The following is a 23534-nucleotide window of genomic DNA, read 5'->3' as shown; positions in this document are numbered from 1 at the left end:
CACAGCTTGAGACTCTGTCCTCTTGTTCTGGTGCTGGTTGCCTGAGAGAAGAGAGCAACCCCCACCTGGCAACAACCTCCCTTCAGGGAGTTGGAGAGAGCAAGAAGGTCTCCCCTGAGCCTCCTCTTCTGCAGGCTAAGCAACCCCAGCTCCCCCAGCCTCTCCCCACAGGGCTGTGCTCCAGACCCCTCCCCAGCCTTGTTGCCCTTTTCTGGACACCTTCCAGCAATTGAACATCTTTCCTAAACTGAGGGACCCAGAACTGGACACAGGACTCAAGGTGTGGCCTAACCAGTGCTGAGTACAGGGCAGAAGGACTTCCCTGCTCCTGCTGGCCACACTGTTCCTGATGCAGGCCAGGATGCCATTGGCCCTCCTGGCTGCCTGAGCACACTGCAGGCTCATGTTCAGCCTAACATCGACCAGCACCCCCAGGTCCCTCTCTGTTTGGCCGCTCTCCAGCCACTCTGACCCCAGCCTGCAGCACTGCATGGCGTTGCTGTGGCCAATGTGCAGAACCTGGCACTTGGATGTGTTCAATCTCCTGCCTTTGGACTCTGCCCATCTGTCCAGCCTGTCAGGTCTTTATTCAACCAAGGCAATGCAGCTAAACCCCCTTGAAATGGCAAGTCTGCCACCTATGAATACCACTCATAGAAAGCAACTAAGCCCAGCCTTTTAGTCCAAGACTAACCCCAAAGATACATGGATATGGATATTTCTTGAAGTTTTCCTTGCTAATGTTTCATGTCATAACAAAGTGTGACAGAGAAAGCTGTCAGTTATCCTGTGGTAAATGAAAAGGAGAATTAATGTTCTGCCAGTACCCTTTCTTACCCATCCATTGCATTGTTCAGATATCCTAGGATACTACTGCAGTGTTTTTGCTTGAAGTGTTCTGGGGCTTGCCACCTGAGAGGACTACAAGGCTGTGCAGAGAGAAAATTACAAGGGCCCAATCCCAGCTGGAAATTAATTTCCCTTCAGTTAAAGAGAACAAGAAATCCTTCTATAAATATATTAGAAACAAAAGGAGGATCTAGGAGAATCTTTGTCCTTTGCAGCGGGCAACAAAGTGGTCAAGGGTGAGGAAGAGGCTGAGGTATTCAATACCTTCTGTGCTGCAGTCAGTTGTTTGCTGAATACCCAGCCCCCTGAGCTGAAAGGTAGGGATGGGGAGCAGAAGGAAGCACTTATAATCCAAGATTATGTGACCTGCTGCTACACTTGAACATAGAAAAGTCAATGGGGCTGGATGGCATCTATCTGAGGGTACCAAGAGAACTGGCAGAGGTGCTCACCAAGGCACTTTCCATCATTTACCAGCAGTCCTGACTAACCCGGGAGGTCCCAACTACCTAGAGACCAGCGAATGTGACACCCAGCTACAAGAAGGGCTAGGAGGAGGATCCTGGGAACTGCAGACCTGTCAGTCTGACCTCAGTATCAAGGACAGTCATGGAGCATATCATCTTGAGTGCCATGCAGCGTGTGCAGGGCAACCAGATGATCAGCCCTGTCAGCATGGGTTCATGAAGGACAGGTTCTGTTCTCCTATTAAGACAAGGTGACACACTTAGTCTATGAAGGGAAAGCTGTGGATGTTTTTTGCCTGGATGTTATTAGTGTCTTTGACACCGTGTCCCACATCATCCCCCTGGAGGAACTGGCTGCTCATGGCTTGGATGGGTGGATGCTTCACTGGGTTAAAAAGTGGCTGAATGACCAGGCCCAAATGGAGTTAAATCCGGTTGGCAGCCAGTCACAAGTAGAGTTCTCCAGGGCTCAGTTTTGAGGACAGTCTTGTTTAATATCTTTATCAATGATCTGGATGAGGGAATTGAGGGCACCCTCAGTAAGTTTGCAGATGACACTAAACTGGGTGGGAGTGTTGATCTGCTTGAGGGTAGGAAGGCTCTGCAAAGGGATCTGGCCAGGCTGGATCAGTGGGCTAAGTTCAGTTGTATAAGGTTTGACAAAGCCATGTGGCAGGTCCGGCACTTGGATCACAACAACACGCAGCACTACAGGCTTGAGGCACAGTGGCTGGAAAGTTGCCCAACAGAAATGGACTGGGGTGCTGGTTGACAGGTGTCTGGAGATGAGCCAGCAATGTGTTCAGTTGACCAAGCTGTTCAACAGCAGCCTGGCCTGGATCAGGAATAATGTGCCCAGCAGGAGTAGAGGAGTGATTGTGCCCTTGTACTCAACGCTGGTGAGTCCACACCTCAAATACCGTGGGTGTGGGCCTCTCACTACAAGGGCACTGAGGTGTTGGAGTGTGTCCAGAAAAGGGCAATGAAGCTGAAGAAGTGCCTGGACAATGAGTCTCAGAGGTGCAGTTGATGGAACTGGGATTGCTTAGTCTGGAGAAGAGGAGGCTGAGGGGAGATCTCACTGCTTTCTGCAACTACCTGTAAAGAGGTTGTAGTGAGGTGGGGTTGGTCTTTTTTCACTAGTATCTGGTGATAGGACAAAAGGAATGGCCAGAAATTGTGCCAGAGGAAGTTTAGATGGGATATTAGGGAAAAAAATTTTACTCAAAGAGTGGACAGGCATTTGGGATGGCATTTAACAAGTCCAAGTGCTGGGTGCTGCACTTTGGCCATGGCAACCCCATGCAGAGCTACAGGCTGGGGTCAGAGTGGCTGAGAGCTGCCAAACAGAGAGGGACCTGGGGGGTGCTGATTGACAGCCGCCTAAACATGAGCCAGCAGTGTGCCCAGGTGGCCAGGAAGGCCAATGGCATCCTGGCCTACATTAGGAATAGTGTGGCCAGCAGGAGCAGGGAGGTCATTGTGCCCCTGTACTCTGCATTGGTTAGGCCACACCTGGAGTCCTGTGTCCAGTTCTGGGCCCCTCAGTTTAAGGAGGACATCGAGACACTTGAACGTGTCCAGAGAAGGGCAACAAGGCTGGGGAGAGGCCCTGAGCACAGCCCTGTGAGGAGAGGCTGAGGGAGCTGGGGTTGTTTAGCCTGGAGAAGAAGAGGCTCAGGGGTGACCTCATTGCCCTCTACAACTTCCTGAAAGGTGGTTGTAGCCAGGAAGGGGTTGGTCTCTTCTCCCAGGCACCCAGCACCAGAACAAGGGGACACAGTCTCAAGCTGTGCCAGGGGAAGTTTAGGCTGGAGGTGAGGAGAAAGTTCTTCACTGAGAGAGTCATTCACCATTGGGATGTGCTGCCCAGGGAGGTGGTGGAGTCACCGTCCCTGGAGGTGTTCAAGAGGGGATTGGACGTGGCACTTGGTGCCATGGTCTAGTCGTGAGGTCTGTGGTGACAGGTTGGACTCGATGATCTTTGAGGTGTCTTCCAACCTTAGTGATACTGTGAGACTGTGAAACAGGCTGCACAAGGAGGTGGTGGAGTCACTGTCCCTGGAGGTGTTCAAAAGATGTGTGGACTTGGCACTTCAGGACATGGTTCAATGGCCATGGTGCTGGCAGATCAGTGGTCAGTTATCTTCGAGGTCTTTTCTGACTGAAGCAATTCTCTGATCCTGTGATTTTTCACTTCTGCTCTTTTTTTTCTTTTTCAGGTTGACTTTGAACAGCTCCAGGAAAATTTGTGTCAGATGGAAAGGCGTTGCAAAGCATCCTGGGATCATCTTAAGGCTATAGCAAAGCATGAAATGAAGCCAACGTTGAAGCAAAAAATGTCCGAGTTCCTTAAAGACTGTGCAGAAAGAATCATAATCCTGAAGATTGTTCACAGAAGAATAATTAACAGGTACAGAATTAGAGGAGTGATAGCAACATCTTGATAATCAAATACTTGCTAAAATTATGAATTCTGACATCATAAATGTGGGGTTTTTAACGTGTTTAATCCACATTCCAGCAATTAATGTGTCCAGAGAAGGGCAACAAAGCTGGGGAGGGGTCTGGAGCACAGCCCTGTGAGGAGAGGCTGAGGGAGCTGGGGTTGCTTAGCCTGCAGAAGAGGAGGCTCAGGGGAGACTGTATTACTGTCTACAACTCCCTGAAGGGAGGTCGTAGCCAGGTGGGGATTGGTCTCTTGTCCCAGGCAAGCAGCACCAGAACAAGAGGACACACACTCAAGCTGCACCAGGGGACGTTTAGGCTCTTCCCAGCAAGAGAGATTGGCCATTGGAAAGTGCTGCCCAGGGAGGGGGTGGAGTCCCTATCCCTGCAGGTGTTTAGGAAGAGCCTGGATGAGGCACTTGGTGCCATGGTTTAGCTGAGCAGATGGTGCTGGGTGATAGGTTGGACTTGATGATCTCGAAGGTCTTTTCCAACCTGGTTAATTCTAATGTTACAAGGATTTATGTGGTGCATACTTTGTTACAGCACCGTTGAAGGAAGATTCCCACTCCAAAAGGTTTCTGTTCTGACAAAAAGAAGCAACAATTGGGGCAATCATTTATTCTCAAAGTGCAGGAACTGGCTCTTCTTGCTGCTTGTCCCCAGAAGCTGGCATCGTTGAGGTTAAGCTGCCATGTTTTTTGTCCTCCCTAAATATTTTAAGGGGGGCTTGGCTTACTCTCTGATAAACAACAGTATCACAGTCTCACAGTATCACCAAGGTTGGAAGAGACCTCAAAGATCATCGAGTCCAACCTGTCACCACAGACCTCATGACTAGACCGTGGCACCAAGTGCCACGTCCAACAGGCTGCAGTAAAAAAAAAAATGAAGTGTTAAGGACCAATTCACAACACACAGAAGCTGAAACAAGTCTTGTACAAGGAGTTCTATAGGCAGCACGTGCCTATGTGTTTATGCAGCAGAAGATGGAATTAAGATTCCCCTCCTTGCTGTTGGTTTGGTTTCATTAAGTGGAATTAACAGTAAGTGCAGGGCTTTAAAATATGCATACTCAGGATAGTTCTGCAATACACCTGAGCTTTTATTTTGTTTGGTTTTTCAGGATTCACAAACTTAGGTTAAGTCATCTGAGTAATTTTTTGGTGTTCCTGATTATTAATGAGTCACTGTCAGGGTTGGAAAGAACCTCAAGGATCATCCAGTTCCAACCCCCCTGCCATGGGCAGGGACACCTCACACTACAGCACGTTGCTCACAGCCACATCCAGCCTGGCCTTAAAAACCTCCAGGCATGAGGCTTCCACCACCTCCCTGGGCAACCTGTGCCAGTGTCTCACCACCCTCATGGGGAAGAACTTCTTCCTAACATCCGATCTGAATCTACCCATTTCTAGTTTTTTTCCATTCCCCCCAGTCCTATCACTCCCTGACACCCTCAAAAGTCCCTCCCCAGCTTTCTTGTAGCGCCCTGCAGATACAGGAAAGCCACAATAAGGTCTCCTCAGAGCCTTCTCTTCTCCAGACTGAACAGCCCCAACTCCCTCAGTCTGTCCTCATAGCAGAGCAGCTCCAACCCTCTGCTCATCCTCATGGCCCTTCTCTGGACACCTTCCAGCACCTCCAGATCCTTCCTGTAACAGAGGCTCCACAACTGGATGCAGTACTCCAGGTGGGGTCTCACCAGAGTGGAGCAGAGGGGGAAAATCACTTCCTTTGACCTGCTGGCTATGCTTCTCTTGATGCAGCCCAGGCTGCTGACTTTCTGGACTGCAAGTGCTCACTGCTGGCTCCTGTTGATCTTCTCCTCCACCAGCACCCCCAAGGCCTTTTCTTCAGGGCTGCTCTCAAGCCAGTCCCTGCTGATCCTGTATCAGTGCTTGGGATTGCCCTGACCCAGCTGCAGGACCTTGCACTTGGTCTTGTTGAACCTCATGAGGTTGCCATGGGCTCACCTCTCCAGCCTGTCCAGGTCCCTCTGGATGGATCCCTTCCCTCCAGCCTGTCTGCTGCACCACACAGCTTGGTGTCATCAGCAAACCTGCTGAGGGTGCACTCAATGCCACTGTCCCTGTCACCAACAAAGATGTTAAACAAGCCTGGTCTCAGGACTGATCCCTGAGGGACTCCACTTGTCCTTGGTCTCCACTTGGCCATGGAACCATTGACAGCCACCCTTTGGGTGAAATGTTGAGATATTTTCCAACTTCTGAACAATTTCCAATTTGCTGTGGTCAAAATCAGGATTCCAAATTATTCCTAATTTGTGGATATCATAGTATCATAGTATCAGTCAGGGTTGGAAGGGACCACAAGGATCATCTAGTTCCAACCCCCCTGCCATGGGCAGGGATATACACTTGAGAAACTGATTTAGTCCTTGCTTTGTTTTCATAATGTCTTGGTTTTCGTGCTGCATGTAAGCAGAAATCCCAACTGCAGTGGAAGGGAAGTGAATTCACCAGTTTCCTGGGTTCATCACATGCATTGTAGAAATAAGAAAAGTCCTAACTTTTTTGCATTATGCCCTGGAATTACTACTATAGTTCTCAAAAAATGTATCCATGTACTCTCATCTTTCTGGAATTGGGAAGATGTTGTGTCATCAAGGATGCACATCCATTTAAAAGGAATTCCTATACATTCTCAACCATTTAGTGCACTACTGTAAATCTTGTCATGTAAGAGCAATGGAAGGAGTTGCAAATGGTGCAAAAGCTGCAAATGCAGCAGCAGGGTAAAAATGGGAAAGGAGAGTATCCCAAACTCAAGCAGTTGTTCGATAAGATAATTTTGTGGTCACTGTGAACCAGGAATGTTTCCTCCTTGTGTTTGCTAGCTTGTACATCTGCATTCTTCTTGACTAGGCTTCACCCAACATCCTAATGACCTCTTTGAAATTGCTTAATGTGGCAATGCCAGCGACGAGCAGTGTGAGCAATCTGGCAGTGCAGGCCTAGAGCCTGACATGGTGCTAGGCCATGCTCAGCAGAAGTGCAGAGCCAGCTAGCAGTGTACCAAACAGTGCTGTGCCTGCAGCATGTAACTAAAACAAGGCACTGGTAGCTATAAACACAGCAAGTTATCTTGGGACAACAGGACATGCACCTGCACCAACACACCTCACATGTCATCAGTAGTTGGACCAATAATCTATAATAGTGTGATGTGTGGTCACTCATAGGGAACCAATGAGTCCATGCCAACAAGGCACACCGAGGTTATATAAATTGTAGCAGTTCCCTTGCTAGGCACTTCTGCCTTTCCTATCCCCTCTTCTTCCATGCTTTACTGTGCTATACTCACACCTTAGGCCTGTGCCATAGGCCTGCAATACTGGAACAATAAAGGATCGATACCCGATCATATTGGTCAGCTGTATTGATTCCAACCTCCGTTCCAAAGCTTAATGCAATCAAATAGAATTGCACCTTAATAAATCCTTTTTCTATAACTGAAATTGTTCATTTGTGTGCCAGATTAGCCATACAGAGTAGATGGAGTTCCACAGACATCACCTGCAGTTAGCCTGGGAAGATGGACTGGGATGAAGTTATCATAGACTAGGCTTTCATGGGTTTAATTATAAAGCATTCCATTGTTATGGAAAGCATCCATGAAAATGATGTAGCACTGTACTGGTTTGAGCCTGGACAGATCCTCTACACTTCTCATGTCCCATCCTGAGGGTGTACCCAAAACCCCCATCTCTTTCTTCCCCCCAGCTCCCTCCAGCCTAGTTTCAGGCTAGCCAGGTCTGAGACTGCCCCCCACCCCCTTCTCCTGCTGGTATTAGAATCATAGAATCAATAAGGTTGGAAAAGACCTCAAAGTTCCAACCTGTAACCCAACACCTCATGACTACTAAACCATGGCTTCAAGTGCTACATCCAATCCCTTTTTGAACACCTCCATGGACGGTGACTCCAACCACCTCCCTGGGCAGCACATCCCAATGGCCATTCCACTCTTTCTGTGAAGAACTTTCTCTTCACCTCCAGCTTAAACTTCCCCTGGCACAGTTTGTTACTGTGTCCTCTTGTTCTGGTACATTAGGCTGAGCCATGCCTAAGAGGCCTTGAGATACCCCACCACCATTGCCCGATAGGGAGCATCTCCCACGGGAGCAGCAGGGCAAGGAAGAGGCAGAGAAAGACTTTGCAGATGAATTCATAGGGTTCAGGATTTATGGGTATGAAATAGCTGCTTCCTGTGTCCACTTTATTGGGCTGGACACTCAGGACACCAGAGGTGTCACTGATGTGGCAGTGGCAGTAGCAGGAGGCACACAGCCTAAACTGCCACAAGCACAAAAGAAGTTATGGAGATCAAACAAAAACTAAAAAAAATTAAACTGGATTGACTGAAAAGCATTTTTATTTCCCCAGACCCCATCGGCTGGAGGTTTTCCCTTTGCATGCATGAACTGGGAGCTGCATTTGGGAGCTGGGGTTGCTTAGCCTGGAGAAGAAGAGACTCAGGGGTGACCTTATTGTTGTCTACAACTACCTGAAGGGAGGTTGTAGTCCGGCAGAGGTTGGTCTCTTCTCCCAGGCAACCAGCACCAGAACAAGAGGACACAGTCTCAGGCTGCACCAGGGAAGGTTTAGGCTGGAGGTTAGGAGGAAGTTTTACACAGAGAGAGTGATTGCCCATTGGAATGGACTACCTGAGGAGGTGGTGGAGTCACCATCACTGGAGGTGTTCAGGAGGAGACTTGATAGGGTGCTTGATTGGATGGTTTAGTTGGTTGGGTGATGTTGGATGCTAGGTTGGACACGATGCTCTTGAAGGTCTCTTCCAACCTGGTTTATTCTATTCTAACTTCTGTTCTATTCTAACTCGCTGTTTTGCAGGTTTCACTCATTTTTGTTATTTATGGGCCATCCTCCCTATGCAGTCCGTGAAGTCAACATCAATAAGTTCTGCAAAACTATCAGTGAGTTTGCTCTGGAGTACCGCACCACCAGGGAACGAGTGCTGCAGCAAAAGCAGAAACGAGCCAACCACAGGGAAAGAAACAAGACCCGAGGGAAAATGATAACAGATGTAAGTGGCAAAATGTATCTCACACAGCACTGGCTTTTAAGACCTTGTTGCATTGGCTGTCCTGTATGTAGTGTTGTTGCTGTTTATTCTTAGGAAGATCTTCTACTGTAAGTAATGAACTCTGTTCCCTTAGAAGACAAAATCTGTATAACTTTTGCCTTGTAACAGTTTATAGAATGAGAAGGGTGAAATTCTTTACTGTAAGGGTCACAGGGCGCTGGAACAGGCTCCCCAGAGAGTTCTCCCTCTCTGGAGACTTTCAAGGCTGCGTTCCTGTGCGACCTGAGCTAGATTGTATATCGTCCTGCTCTGCCAGGGGGGTTGGACTCCGTAATCTCTTTGGGTCACTTCCAACCTCTGACATCCTGTGATCCTGTGAGAAGAAACTGAAATTAAACATGAAAAAGAGCTTCTCTGTGCGTAGCACAGACAGTGCTCAAAATATCTGGAAGACACCAGGGTATGTATCTGATCAGCCAAGAAGAGGAAAAAGGGAAAGCACTTAGAAATTAGGCTACTGGTTGAGGACATGATTGCAGTGATGAACCATGGTAGCCATTGAAGTGGTAATAACCACATTTAAATGTTTCTGGTTTTTTTTACTCCATCGCTGAATATTCTAATATAGTCTTTAATCTTAGCATTTTAGCTGTATATTTATATACACAGATATATGCATGCACATGCACAGCAATATTCTTCTTAACTTTAAAGCACAGAAGTGCCAATTTTATGGGGACAGACTACTTTGTGGTTCTGAAAGCAGGGGAAAAAACCTAAGTTCACAGTAAAAGTTACACTGCAAACTTTTTGTCTGTATAAATGCAGCCTGAGAGAATAAATTAAAGTAAGATTGGTTTTCTCAGCGCAGTAAACTTTCAAATCCCTTTGAGTTTTCTTTATTATTTTTTTTTTCCAAGTTGATGTAGTTTGACTCAAGCCAAATCAAGTTTTTAAAAGGGTCAGTACTTAATAAAAGTTTCCAGCTGTCTCAAAATTCAGATCTGGAGTCTCAATTAGATGCGAGTGGTTCATTGCTTAGAAAGCTAGCCCTGCCTTTGGCATGAAAAGCCCGAAGCTGATTACAATTCTATGGCTCAGAACATGGGTCAAAATATTTGTATGTATTGAAACTGATAGAAATTGAGATTGCATTTAAGTCATTAACTCGTGCACCTCTGCAGATCTTTCCTGACAGTTCCCTCTTTCAATCTGGAACTCTGTCTCCTCTAAAGAAAATGTCAGCCCGGTATTATTACCATAAAAGATTTTCCTTTCAGTCTAGCCTCAGGTTAAGAGAGAGGCTCAGAGTTTTATAATACAGTCATACAGATTTCCAAGACTGCCTCTGGGGAGCTGAACTCACTTTCTTCAGTTACTTCTCGGTTTCCCTGATGTGTTCTAGAGTAGCTAAAAAATTATAGCATTAACCAAAGATATTGGTAAGTGAAATGTTTAATTTCCTCAGCTTCAGCAAGTCTCACTAGGTTAAACAATGCTGGGACTTGAAGGAGTTGCCATCTTCCTAATAGAGTAGGATGCAGTGTTGCTGTATTAGCTGTCCAGAAGAACTGGCTGTGTCAGGAAAGAAAGCTTCTCTATGTCCTTTCCCTGTAGGGAACATGAGGAAAAAGGAAACCTGATCACTGATAGCTGGGTTCAGGAAGTGGAGATAAGGAATCCTTTCAAACCAGAAGGAAGGCTCAGTGTTGACAGGGAGTCAGGGAGCAGAGAGATTTCCTGAGAATGCAAGAAAGCAAGCAGATAGATCTTTCCCAGAAAAATATATTCATGCAAGATGTCTTGTTCAGCAGAAAGTAGTATTGAGATTTGGCAAGAACTAAATGTCATCTGGCAGTCTTCCACCTAAATGTACCTTGCTGGTCACCACAAGGGGAGCATTTGTTGGCTATCACTAATTGACAACTACATAATGGTCCCATTAGCTTAAAACCAAAACACTTGCTGGAGTAAAAAAATTGACATTCTTTAAAATTCACCTTATGGAGATGTTCTTTAAAGGAGTTACTCCTGTGGCCATATGACTCTTTCAGCACTTAGTAAATCTCTTTACCTGTAATCCAGTAACATGCTTGTGTTTGCCTGTGGTTGTGTTTACCATTCATTTGATGCAGCACATTGTAAAGTTGTCTCAGACTATTTGTCACAGCTTCCCTTCATAGAATCACAGAATTGCTCAGGTTGGAAAAGACCCCTGGGATCATCAAATCCAACTGTTGACCTTACTCTGCAAAGTTCACCCCTAAACCATATCCCCAGGCACCACATCTAAACGACCTTTAAACACATCCAGGGATGGTGACTCAACCACCCACCCCAGGCAACCTATTCCAACATCTGACTACTCCTTCTGTGAGAATTTTTTTCCTAATGTCCAGTCTAAACCTACCCTGTTGCTGTCTGAGGCCATTCCCTCTTGTTTTATCACTGATTACCTGTGAGAAGAGATGAGAGGCTGAGGGAGCTGGGGTTGCTTAGCCTGGAGAAGAAGAGGCTCAGGGGAGACCTTATTGCTGTGTACAACTCCCTGAAGTGAGGTTGTAGCCCGATGGGGGTTGGTCTCTTCTTCCAGGCAACCAGCACCAGAACAAGAGGACACAGTCTCAGGCTGCACCAGGGGAGGTTTAGGCTGGATGTTAGGAAGAAGTTCTTCTCAGAAAGAGAGATTGGCCATTGGGATGTGCTGCCCAGGGAGCTGGTGGTGTCACCATCACTGGAGGTGTTCAGGAAGAGACTGGATGGGGTGCTTGGTGACATGGTTTAGTTGATTAGATGGTGTTGGATGATGGGTTGGACTCAATGATCTCAAAGGTCTCTTCCAACCTAGTTAATTCTATTTCTATTTCTATTTCTATATTTCTATTTCTATTTCTATTATTTCTCCACAATGTCCTTTGAGGTAATTTGTAGCAAGCGATGAGGACTCCCCTTAGCTTTCTCTTTTTCAAACTAAGCAGCCCCAGTGCCTTCAGTCACTCCTCATAAGACTTATTTCCCTAGGCCCTTCACCAGCTTCATTACCCTCCTCTGCTCTCAACTCCTTTTACAACTTCAAAGTAAGGTCTACCTCAAAGTAAGTTTCCAACTCAGCAGGATGGAAGACATTTGTGTGTGAAGAATGATGAGTAAGGAGAGTTTTACTGTAGTCTCATGTTGTCTGTGATTTGTATCTGGTCTTGATTTTCTCAGCATTTTATACTTGAAGGCACTGGAAAGAGCAGAGACCTCAGTAATGCGTTTACAGTCCGTTCAACTACCTTCAAAACAGTGATGGAAGAAATTCTAGATCTTGACACTGGAAAGAAACTCTTTGTAGAAAGTAAATCTAGTAAGAAGTAGCCACGTGGAATTTTAATTTCTGCTTTTGGTGGCTTAGAAGGATTGTGCAGTTATTTCACATTCACCTCCCTGTCCTTTTGAAGGTTTATTCAGCATCTCGTTTTTATCACCTTACGTTTCTTTGCTTTCAGGCAGAAGAGGGATTTTAGCAAAAATGGGAAAAGGATAAGCCAGAACCAGCTCAGGTCTCACTGAGAAGGCACAGTCCCCCATGCAGAATTTGTAGGCAGAGGTGTGCTGCTTCTTGGCATGGAGTCTGCTGCCTCTTTGCATGGAGAGCTTGCATCAGCTTCAACAACCGTTCACTGGAGTAGGGCCGAGAAACACAGTATCAGAGTATCACAGTATAACTAAGGTTGGAAGAGACCCCAAGGATCATCGAGTCCAACCTGTCTCCACAGACCTCAGGACTAGACCATGGCACCAAGTGCCACATCCAATCCCCTCTTGAACACCTCCAGGGATGGTGACTCCACCACCTCCCTGGGCAGCACATTCCAATGACGAACGACTCTCTCAGTGAAGAACTTTCTCCTCACTTCGAGTCTAAACCTCCCCTGGCACAGCTTGAGACTGTGTCCCCTTGTTCTGGTGCTGGTTGCCTGGGAGAAGAGACCAACCCCTTCCTGGCTACAACCACCTGTCAGGGAGTTGTAGAGGGCAATGAGGTCACCCCTGAGCCTCCTCTTCTCCAGGCTAAACAATCCCAGCTCCCTCAGCCTCTCCTCACAGGGCTGTGCTCAAGGCCTCTCCCCAGCCTTGTTGCCCTTCTCTGGACACCTTCAAGTGTCTCAATGTCCTTCCTAAACTGAGGGGCCCAGAACTGGACACAGGACTCAAGGTGTGGCCTAACCAATGCAGAGTCCAGGGGCACAATGACTTCCCTGCTCCTGCTGGCCACACTATTCCTAATACAGGCCAGGATGCCATTGGCCTTCTTGGCCACCTGGGCACACTGCTGGCTCATGTTTAGGCAGCTGTCAATCAGTACCCCCAGGTCCCTCTCTGTTTGGCAGCTCTCAGCCACTCTGCCCCCAGCCTGTAGCTCTGCCTGGGGTTGCTGTGGCCAAAGTGCAGCCCCTGGCACTTGGACTTGTTGAATGCCATCCCGTTGGACTCTGCCCATCTGTCCAGTCGGTCGAGGTCCCTCTGCAAAGCAATAACATCATAGAAATTTTTTTGGTGAGCTCTTTGTAATGTGTGTAGTCTGCTATTTCACCTTCCCTAAGTGCCTTTTGTCTTTAGCTCAATTTGCTTTCCTCCTGCCTTTTATTTATTAGACTGATCTGCATATGTATTAGAAAAAACCAGTTTCTTCAGAAGAATAGGTTTACAGTGTGACTTCCTTCCCTCCAGGGGATGGAAAAAAGTAAATGGATGTTTTTAATGTAAGGGGAACATACCTGCTGAGGTCTCTCTGCAAAACATCTATGTGCGTTTCTGTCAGTGCCACTGTGGCCAAAAAAAAATAAGCATTTCACTCTGAGTAAAACATACCCTTAAAAAGTAATGTTAATGTGCTGCTCATCACTCTTACAGCTAATCTTCTTATGGAGATTGTGCTGAAACTAAGCTGAGGGCCAAAGTAAACCAGGCTTTCATTTTTAGTGATGAATGTTTCTGGAAAAGAATGTATCAGTCCCAGACAGAAACCATAGCTGAGATGGAGATAAGGTAAAAAATATGTATTAGTAACACTAGGAAGGGGAACACAATTGGTGAAATGCTTCTTCTGAAACAAAACTCAGAAATGAAAAAGCACATTGAATTTCTGTGCCATGTTTGCACTTTATAAGCAATCAAAGAGAAAATGGTGGAAAAAAAGGATCCCAAGGATCCCAGAAATTGTGTTTTGATTTGAGAACCTTCCATGTGGGGCATTTTACAACCTATCAAAGGATTTCTCAGGCTTTTGGGAACACAGCTCTGGGCAGTTTGTGAATTCCCTGTAAATCCTGAAACTGAGGAACACTCCATATGCCACGATGTTTTGATAGGCCAATTACATTTAATGTAGTGCCAAGGTAATTTTACATGCCTGTTGTCACAGAGGGTGAAAGCCCTGAATGACAAAGGATAATTGCATCTAATTTCCAGGATCTGATACCTGGCAGCTACTAAAAAACTTTAAGCATTTATTCAAAGGTTACTCAGTATTTGATTTGAGTGCTCTGTTCAATTTGAAGTTGCAAAGTCACAGTTTAAGAAAGGAATTAAAACAAGCACTTAAGTGTAGAGTAAAAGAAATGCCAAGAAGCTGGCCTCTACACTGGGAGAGCTGCAGACAGGACCTCCCTGTGCTGAACAGAGCTGGAAAAAGAAGAGGGAGTCCTTCCTAGTGCTCTCAGTTGCCACAGGGCAAAATGTGGGCAACTGCATGACTCAAGGGAAAGAAATAGGATGTGTTAGGTCTAGTTTCAGTTCATAATTTCTCTGAGAAAAATCAGGACATGTTTATATACCCTACTGACAGTGACAGTCTGCAACTGACTGAAAAATTCCAACCAACCAACCAAACCCCCCCAAAATCTGATTGTCTAAGGAATTCATTCCTCACATGCTTTGTATTTTTATGTCCTTCTATAATTGCATAAATATTGCCGTGCTTACCTCATGGTCTGACCGTAGTGTCGTTCCTAAATCTTGCTGTTTGTCCTTCACCCTGTTGTTTGTTTCCAGTGGCAGACCGATGAAGAAGAGGATGCTGAGGTATGGTTCTCTGAAAGAGCATGTCATTCCCATGTCCCCTGTGTGCTGTGACATCTAATTTCTAACTCTGATATTATGGACTGTTCAACTCCATCTGCTCAACTGGAACTATGAACCATGACGTCTTTCTCATAGCTTTTTGGCTCAATGCAAGAATGCATTTTTACAGTCAGCTTTAACCATATGCATACATGCTCTGTTGGATAAGGATAACCTGATCTGAGGTGATAATTTCCTCATTTATTTTCCTTAATGTTTGTTTACTAAACTGCAAAGTTTCTCCACTACCCCATGCATCAGTAAGCTGAATGTTATGGGGATCATCAGTTACTTTGGGCTATGTATTACCATGATAATTTCATATTCCTTACTAAGCTGTGTGAGTCCAAACAGCATTATTTTATAAAGTGTTCAAAAGCATCAGGATATATAAATGCAAAGAAAATTGTAATGGTTCTACTTGCCACATTCAGTCACCGTAGAGGTGAGCCATGGAGTAGTTCGTGTGTTTACCACAAAATACTCCTGAAGGTGGTGCTGAAAAGGAATGAAGGAGTGAAAAGATAATTTGAGAACTATAATGTGCTGTCTATACTCATAACAGAACAACTTACTGCTTGAGAAGCATCTATTGTGCAAAGCATTTTTTGTTCAGCCTGCCAGCTTTCTTCCATTTGTTGGACCTTCACAATGTGACTTAATTCTCATGGTTTCATAAGGGCAGTCATTTGCTGAAGTGGCAGGGGTTTGGCATTACTCTACAGTAACAGCTGACAATGAGGCCAGAGAGTCTCTCCCCTAGTTACAATATGTGCTGTATAGCGTGGGGCACAGGAGGAAAACTCTATGAATTAGCCTGTTAATGCCAACATCAAACTAACCTGTGTGAATACTAACTAGCAGTTATGTGAAGACTTTATCCTTTGGGGTTTTTTTCCTGGGGTGGTATTGATTAGCTTTACAACCCATTGTGTGTAAGAGTGTTCTTAATGCAAAACTGGCAATGCACTTTCAGGGAAGCTTCTTTCTGGTTTTCTGTCCTTTAGTTTTATATGTCAAACTCTAGCTCTTGCATACTTTCCACATCAAAATGTTGCAAGCTAATATTTTAACAATAAAACAAACTTCTCACTATCAAAAATAAACCTCGCAGTGGTATATTTAGCTCAGTGCCTTGTAGGGATGATTGTTTTGCTGCTCAGTTAACTTGCTATCCTACCCCAGAAAGTCATTATATTAAAATAGAATCAGTCAATCACTGATTGCCAGGGTAAATAGTTTTGATTTGCAGTCTTGACACCCTGGGGACTCGATCAAAGCTGTGAAAGTAGGGCCTAGTCTTTTCTTCTAGTTTACTGTCCTCTGACAGAAAGGCTCTGCAGGTTCGGGTCTTTTTAACACTGATTGTCTGGGTTGGGCCAAGTGAATAGTTAATGTTCTTTGTTATGCAAAGGCAGAGGAGAATTCTTGCATGGCTTCTTTCATCTGTCCTGAATTGATTGCAGTAAGAAAGATTAAAAGGAAAAAGAAAATGTGTTTCAGTTTCTGCCATTTGAGTGGTACGGCTGAGAATACCCAGGGGGGTGTATTATCTGTGGATGCCAGTTTGCTGCCGGCAGAGCTGATGCTGTCTGCAGCCAGGACTGTGTATTTTAAACGTGCTTCAGCTTTTCTGTAGGTAAGAGCAGTAGAGCCTTTGTAGACAGCCCTTTGTAGACAGGCTGGGAAGGGAGAGGAGCCGAGCAATGCAAGCTCGTCCTTAGAAAGTATCCATTTGTGCTGTTTCCATCCATTTCTAAAGAGCTGGTTTCAATCACCAGCGGAGCTGCTGGGCATGCCCAGCTAACGTAGCCTCTGTGGCTCACGTAGCCATAGCGACAGGAAAATCACAGGGCAGCCGGGGAAGCGGAGGGTAGATTCCTAAATCGCCTGTAAGGTTTTGTTTGTTCTTTTAACTGCTGGCTGCAATGTTTGCACTTTGGCTATGAAGTAATTTGGCTGGCTGTTTCAAGACCAGAGATTTTTTTTTTCAGCAGTACTAGGAATTTTTTTTAAGGTTACTTGTAGCTATTTGTGTTTTAGAGCAGTCAGAGTTTTCTGTACAGCAATGCAGAAAGGCAAGAGGGAAAGGTCTGTCTTCCTAGAGCGCTCTTCATTTTGCCTTGTTACTGAAAGGTGATTGTACAGGGAAAGAAAATAAATCTTATTTGTGTTGGGTCTCATACTGTTCCTCACAGTGTCATACCTGACCCCGTGTTGGGCCCAGCAAAGGTTTCAGAGTAAGTCTTTGCTTCATACCTTATACTCTCAGACAGAACATTATAATTATAAAGCTTGATACATGCATCCGTTTTTCCTCTGATTGTGTCTGCTCCTTGCTGTTGCTCTGTTTACAGTTTATGCAGAGTGCGTGCTCTGGTAGAGGAGCAACTGTTCCCTGGCTTTTTGGGGAATAGCTGCACCACAAACCAAGCTCAGGAGGACACTTTTCTCCTTGCAATTCATGGTCAAACCTCTGGCCTATTCCCTGCGCTGTTTGCTGATAAAACAAATCTATTTTCCTCCAACAGTCTGGCAAGTTCTCCAGCAGTTCACCCCACTGCCAGACACCGTCCCAAGGGCTGCAGTATGCTGAGGATGCTGCAGAGCATGAGAACATGAAGGCTGTGCTGAAGACGACCTCTGTTGGTGGGGAGAGCACCACGGCACTTGGGGTCCGCACTCGAAGCCGGGCCAGCCAAGGTGAGTGCCAGCAGTTTCCTTTTGGACATCTTTCTTGCGGCACAGTAGCCATGCACTGGCCCAACCACCGTTTGTGGCACCCTCATGTAGTGGTCATAGCGGCAAGGGTTGAAGGGGAAGCTCCCCCAGTGATGTTCCCATGCTGAAAGTAGTGGTTTGAGGCACGAGGATTTAAAAGAATTTGCCTGGAGTTTAAACATCTGAATCACAGCCAAAATAGTACCCAGGGGCATTAGGAGTCCAGGCCTACAGGTACTCTCACCTCTCCCCGATCCAGGTATGGCTGCCCACTAACACCCTGGGTTTTATTCTTCTTGTCATCATGAAAGCAAAATAGGGCATCTGGGGATGTGGTTTTCATTTTGTTTTCAATAGAAGCAAGCAGAAAGTAGCAATACAAATTGAGGAGAAAGGCCCTGATGCATTTCAAGAATGATTGGGGAGAGCAAAATAGTTAGGAAAAAGATGATGAATCTCTTAATCACCTCCCTGCTTAACAGCAAAGATAGTGGATTACATGGAGATGAGGAGCATAAAAAGCCGCTGTGCACAGTCCCATATCTTGCTGTCCTGACAGATACCCCTTTCTCAGAGGTCCTCAGTACTCTGTGGTTTCCAAGTGTCAGCACAGAAGATTGCTGAAAGCTGACACAGAGGAAATGAAAACCTGACCCAATCCACCAATTCCAACACTTGATGCTCTGACAGAAGAGTTTACTGGTACAACACTTCCTGGCAATGAGATAGCCTTGCTCTTTGTCCAAGACATGATTCACTGGTACACCTCTTCATTTAGGCAGTCATGAAACTACTTTCTTTGTGCTAAATCATTTTACAGACACTAGGTTCACCAGTCTATTTTCTTTGGTCTTTCCCTCATCTCCTCCCATACATGTGATACCTGGAAGATGGTTTTTGAGTAAAGGTGGTGAACCAAAATGAAAGTCTCCAATTTTCTGTTCTGGTATTTCTTTTCCTTCACATCTGGGTATCTTACACTCTCTGGATTTTTTTTTAACCACTGATAGAAAATCCCAAGCATCCACCAGTAAGTCTTGGCATGTGTAGTTTATTAGGGCTTGAAACCATGATCCTGCCTAATTTAGAGGTTTCAGAGGCCCAGTTTAAGAAGCACATCCTCTAGCTGAAGTACAGAGATAAATGAAATAATTCAAGCTGCACTGCAAGAAGCTCAATGGCTGAAGTAATCCAATGAATGCTGACAAGCAGTGTGTCCTGATACTAATGATAGTGAGTTCCTGTTCTCCTGGAAAGCAGCAGAGGCAGAGAAGCTTGTCAGGAGTGCTACCATAATACAGCTGCTTTTGCCAATGGCCAGGAGACAAGCAGCAGGGCAAAGCGATAATCAAAACTCTTGTTTATTGGTATTGGGGATATGATATAGAGTGACCTCATGTTAGGTTTAAAGCTTTACCTGGAGTCCAAAAGCCCAGCTGGAACAGATTTAGATTGCCTGCCCTCTCCCATTTTTTCTGGTAAGGTAAAAGCAAATTAGGCAGGAGAAAGGAGAGGCAAAAATCACAAAAGAAATGGTCTGGAATCGGTTTGGAATTAAAAAAGTAATTTTTAAACAAAATGTATATAGCATTTGAGTAACAGGGAGAGTTACAAAGGTATGAGGAAAAGGGTAAATAGAAAAATATACAAAACCAGGCCCAGCTGGCATTGATGGAATTCCCTGATGGAAGTGGATGCAGTTCTTTAGAAGTGTGGATGCAGCATGGAGGTAGAGCCTGCCACATGGTGACTGCAGGAAGCAGGAGCACCAGATACCAGGGGAGGCAGGGGGGAAAGAGAGTAAACTAAACCATGTCTGCCTTTAAATAGGCTTTGCTGGACAGGAAAGGGGAGTGGAATAGACCTTTGACCCAGGGGACCCCTCCCCCTGGGAGGGAGAAAACCAAATGCACCTCTCTGCCCACCTGGATCAGGTTTCTTTTGTCCACCTGGGGGCTGGGTGTAACCTGGCACACCTCACCGGTGCATTTTTAGCTGCTTGCAGTTCTATCAGATCCACTGCAAAGCTCCCTGTCAGTGTTCTCACTACATAGTAACCTTCAGACTAGTTAAAAACAAAAAAGCAAATGTAGCAGTAGTGGAGGAATCCAAAGAAGCCTCTAACAAAGCTCTAGGGAGTAAGAAGTGCCAGAGCCTTGGCATGGCTCACTTGTTTGTTTATGGGTTTAATCGAAATTGCTCATTTTGCTTTTCAGCTTGCCAACAACTCTTGTTTTTCTGAGTAGAGCACACACAGTTGTGCCAGGCCCCATACATTTTTATGATAGGGAGAATTCTTCTTTGTGAAAGAAACAAGAGGACATGTCAAACCACACTTTTCACCCTTTTCATGTGTTCTTTGCACTAGACTGTGATATAGATGCTCAGAAATGGATTCTTCCTCTCTTTGGGTACAAAGGACCTGTCTGGCAGATTTGCATCAATCTCTAGCATAGCATATGCTACGGCCACAAGGCTGGGGAGAGGCCTTGAGCACAGCCCTATGAGAAGCTGAGGGAGCTGGGATTGTTTAGCCTGGAGAAGAGGAGGCTCAGGGGTGACCTCGTTGCCCTCTACAACTACCTGAAAGGTGGTTTTAGACAGGAAGGGGTTGGTCTCTTCTCCCAGGCAACCAGCACCAGAACAAGGGGACACAGTCTCAAGCTGCACCAGGGGAAGTTTAGGCTGGAGGTGAGGAGAAAGTTCTTCACGGAGAGAGTCATTCGTCATTGGAATGTGCTGCCCAGGGAGGTGGTGGAGTCACCGTCCCTGGAGGTGTTCAAGAGGGGACTGGATGTGGCACTTGGTGCCGTGGTGTAGTCATGAGGTCTATGGTGTCAGGTTGGACTCGATCCTCAAGGTCTCTTCCAACCTTGGTGATACTGTGATACTGTCTTTTAGTTTCTGTGTAGCAGGAGCACAGGGAAACATAGTCATACAGCATTAGAAATCCTTGGCTTATAGACAGTCTTTAGCAGACATTTGCCAGTTGTATGGTCAAGCATAAGACATTAAGGCTGAAGGAAAGAGAAAATTATAACTGTATTAGAGTTCTTGGTTGACTGCTGATGCAGCAGAGATACTAGGGTATTATTCAGAAAGATTATCCATTAGGCAGAGCCTTCTCCTTTGGCCAGTTTGAAGTAACAATGCCTGAGCTGCCTGATGTAATTCCCACCCCCACCCCCCACAAAAAAAACACCCACCCAGTTGCAAAACCAAAGTGACACAAGAGACTTTCTGTCTTCTTTTCCCTCAAACCATTTCCTGGGCTTGACCAGGCCGCGTCAGTTCACGGGGCGCTGGCAGTGACGATTCACCTACTGCAACAGATACTGCAGCAGACGAGATCATGGATCGCATCGTGAAGTCTGCCACCCAAGTGCCAAGCCAGCGAGCCGTGCCTAGGGAGAGGAAGAGGTCACGAGCAAATAGGAAGTCATGTGAGTATATGGCTGTTAAATTTCTCAGAATAAACACATCTGCAAACATTTATGTATGTTGGTGTAGGAAGCAGGTCTTTAGTAGGCAGACATGCGCTGGTAGTTCATAGTAGCTTAAGTGGATCCTTGCTACTGGCGTATATTTCTCTCACTGCTGTTTAAACAATGTTGCATGCGGTAGGTGACTCTTTCCTGCAGAACTTGGAGTGTTCTTAGATGTGTGTGAGAGAAGAGCAGTGGTTTATGGTGCTTCAAAGTTGATGGCAGTACTTACTCATAAGTGAAGTCAGCTTAAAATGCTGTAAGGTGGTGTGAACTGGCATAAACATTAACAGTGGTATCTGTAGTTGAATTTATTCCTATAGCAAAAAAGTAGGTAGAGATATTTTGTATTTTAAAATCTTTCTCTCTCATGATATGTACTAGCCTTCTGCAGCCCTGAAGGCAAAATATCTTCCGCTGCTTGGCTGCAAAGTGGTTCTTCCACTGGGAGTAAAATGCAGCGCATTATAAGGTGGTCTTTCAGCAGTGTAGTATGGCCAGAGGCTGAGTTGTGGCACCACAACTGAGCAATTTGATTTCACACTTCAGAAAATGCAGTGTTCAAAAGATGATGATCTCTCTGGGTTTCATTTTCCTTATATGCAGAGACTACTGCGATTCCTATGAGAAAGATAAGTACCCAAAGAACCTAAGTTTTTGTTATGTAATGTCATTCTCCGTATGTGGCTTTTTGACTAGCTTTCCATCCATTTAGCATTTCTGGGAAGTTAGGACAAAGAGGAAACAACAACAGTGAGTGAAAAATCGCAGAGATTTTGCTTTGTGTGAAATTGTTCTAACATTTGGTATCAGCAGTGATTGCTGTAAACTAGCATGTGCTGACAGCATATTCACGTTCTTCAACATGCCAGGAAAGGAGCTTCTGTGCATGTGGCAAGAGCAAAAGCAAAGTGAACACTCTGGTTGGATGAACCAGACTCTAAGGAAAGAAAATGAGCTGACACTGGGTTGTCTGTCTCACTTTCCACACCACACTGTGTTGTACCTCTTTGTGACATCACCTTCTGCTGCTGCCCACTTTCCTACGTGGTTCCAGTGTTCTGCACGTGCTGACTGCCCTGGTTGGCTTGTGCACAGCAAATAAACCTCCTGTATGTTTGCCTATTTCCATCATTTATCCCATGCTAAGAACTTTCCTGTTAGCAGCGCTGCCTTTGTGCATACACACCAAAAAGTTTTATTTCTACTTTTTGCCAGGGACCTTCTTCCCAAAGAAGTACTTGCTGCAGGGAAACAAAACAAAACAAAACACCCCACCACAAATCAAACCCCAAAATCTATCAAACGGGACAATGGTAATAAAAAAGCTGTGTATTTTTCCATGGAACAGGCTTTGACGTTCAGTAAAAACCCTAACAGGCATTAAACATTCTATAAATGTCCAGGCTGGGACTTGTTTCCATTGTAATGGATCCAGCTTGTTTGTTCTTCAGTATCTGGATGAGACTCCTAAGTGGATTGAAAGGCAGTTTCAAAACGAAGTTCAGTAGCCTGGTGTGCTCCTGTCAGCTGACATGTGGCAAAAGAAAGTGTGAAAGGAGAATCTCTTAACTGTTTCACACCAATAGATAATATACCTGGATGATGAATGAATGGAAGTTGTTTAGCTCTAAAATACACTCAGCTGCACTGATAACATAGCACCGCCAGGAAATCAAGACAGACCAGCCTTTGTCACTGCATGACAGAAGCATAACGCAGATCCTCCATAACCACATTAGAAAGTAGATTTTTAGGCATACTTAAGAGATTCAGATTAGCAGACTCTATGATATTCATTATCTGCAGAGCAAGAAGACCCTGCTGTCTGAAGGGTTTGATTCACCACCTTCAGTCTTCAGGCGTCAATACACATCCTTCGACATTTGTAATGAGCTTGGTATTCAATCTGTTCATTAATACCAAAGCAAAAGTCAGTCAAAAGGAAGGTTTTTAACTGTGCATCATGTTAGATCTTTCTCACTGCTTTCAGTTCAGAACTGGAACACTTGTCAGACTTACATAGCAGTCAGCAAAGTGAACCTGTGTTGGGGTACATGTTTTTAAGCAAAATCAGAAACCCTAAAGATTTCTATGCAGTTGCACTGCAAACATTTCCCATGGTTCAGGTAGAAGGTTTTCATGGGCACAGAACTATTTTTGCCATAAAAAAAGAAAAAAAAAGAAAATGTGAAAATAAAAATGTGAAATAAATGTGAAAATAAATGTGACATAAAAAGCAAGTGATCCAATGTGTCTGTATCTGGTACCTGAAGAGGTTAGTTAGATCTTGATGTAGAAGAGTTTGGCTTCTCATGAGTAATCAGCAGAGGTATAAATTGAGAGGAGGAATAAGGCAGAGAGTCATGCAGCAAAAGACAGATGG

General features: G+C 45.2%; 1 protein-coding gene across 1 annotated transcript in view; it reads left to right on the top strand.

Moving 5' to 3' along the window:
• FHOD3 (formin homology 2 domain containing 3) overlaps nucleotides 1-23534 on the top strand; it is a 474874-nt gene that overhangs the window by 436078 nt on the left and 15262 nt on the right. Inside the window, exons 23-27 of the mRNA XM_054163992.1 lie at nucleotides 3539-3729; nucleotides 8642-8834; nucleotides 14874-14903; nucleotides 17474-17645; nucleotides 20945-21106. Of these exons, the coding sequence (XP_054019967.1) occupies nucleotides 3539-3729; nucleotides 8642-8834; nucleotides 14874-14903; nucleotides 17474-17645; nucleotides 20945-21106 (748 nt within the window). The remainder of the gene's footprint in view (nucleotides 1-3538; nucleotides 3730-8641; nucleotides 8835-14873; nucleotides 14904-17473; nucleotides 17646-20944; nucleotides 21107-23534) is intronic.

The sequence above is a fragment of the Dryobates pubescens genome, chromosome 9, assembly GCF_014839835.1.
Source record: "Dryobates pubescens isolate bDryPub1 chromosome 9, bDryPub1.pri, whole genome shotgun sequence".
Classification (NCBI taxonomy): domain Eukaryota; kingdom Metazoa; phylum Chordata; class Aves; order Piciformes; family Picidae; genus Dryobates; species Dryobates pubescens.
The sequence above is the reverse complement of the archived record's forward strand: the minus strand, read 5'-3'. Positions and strand labels throughout refer to the sequence as shown.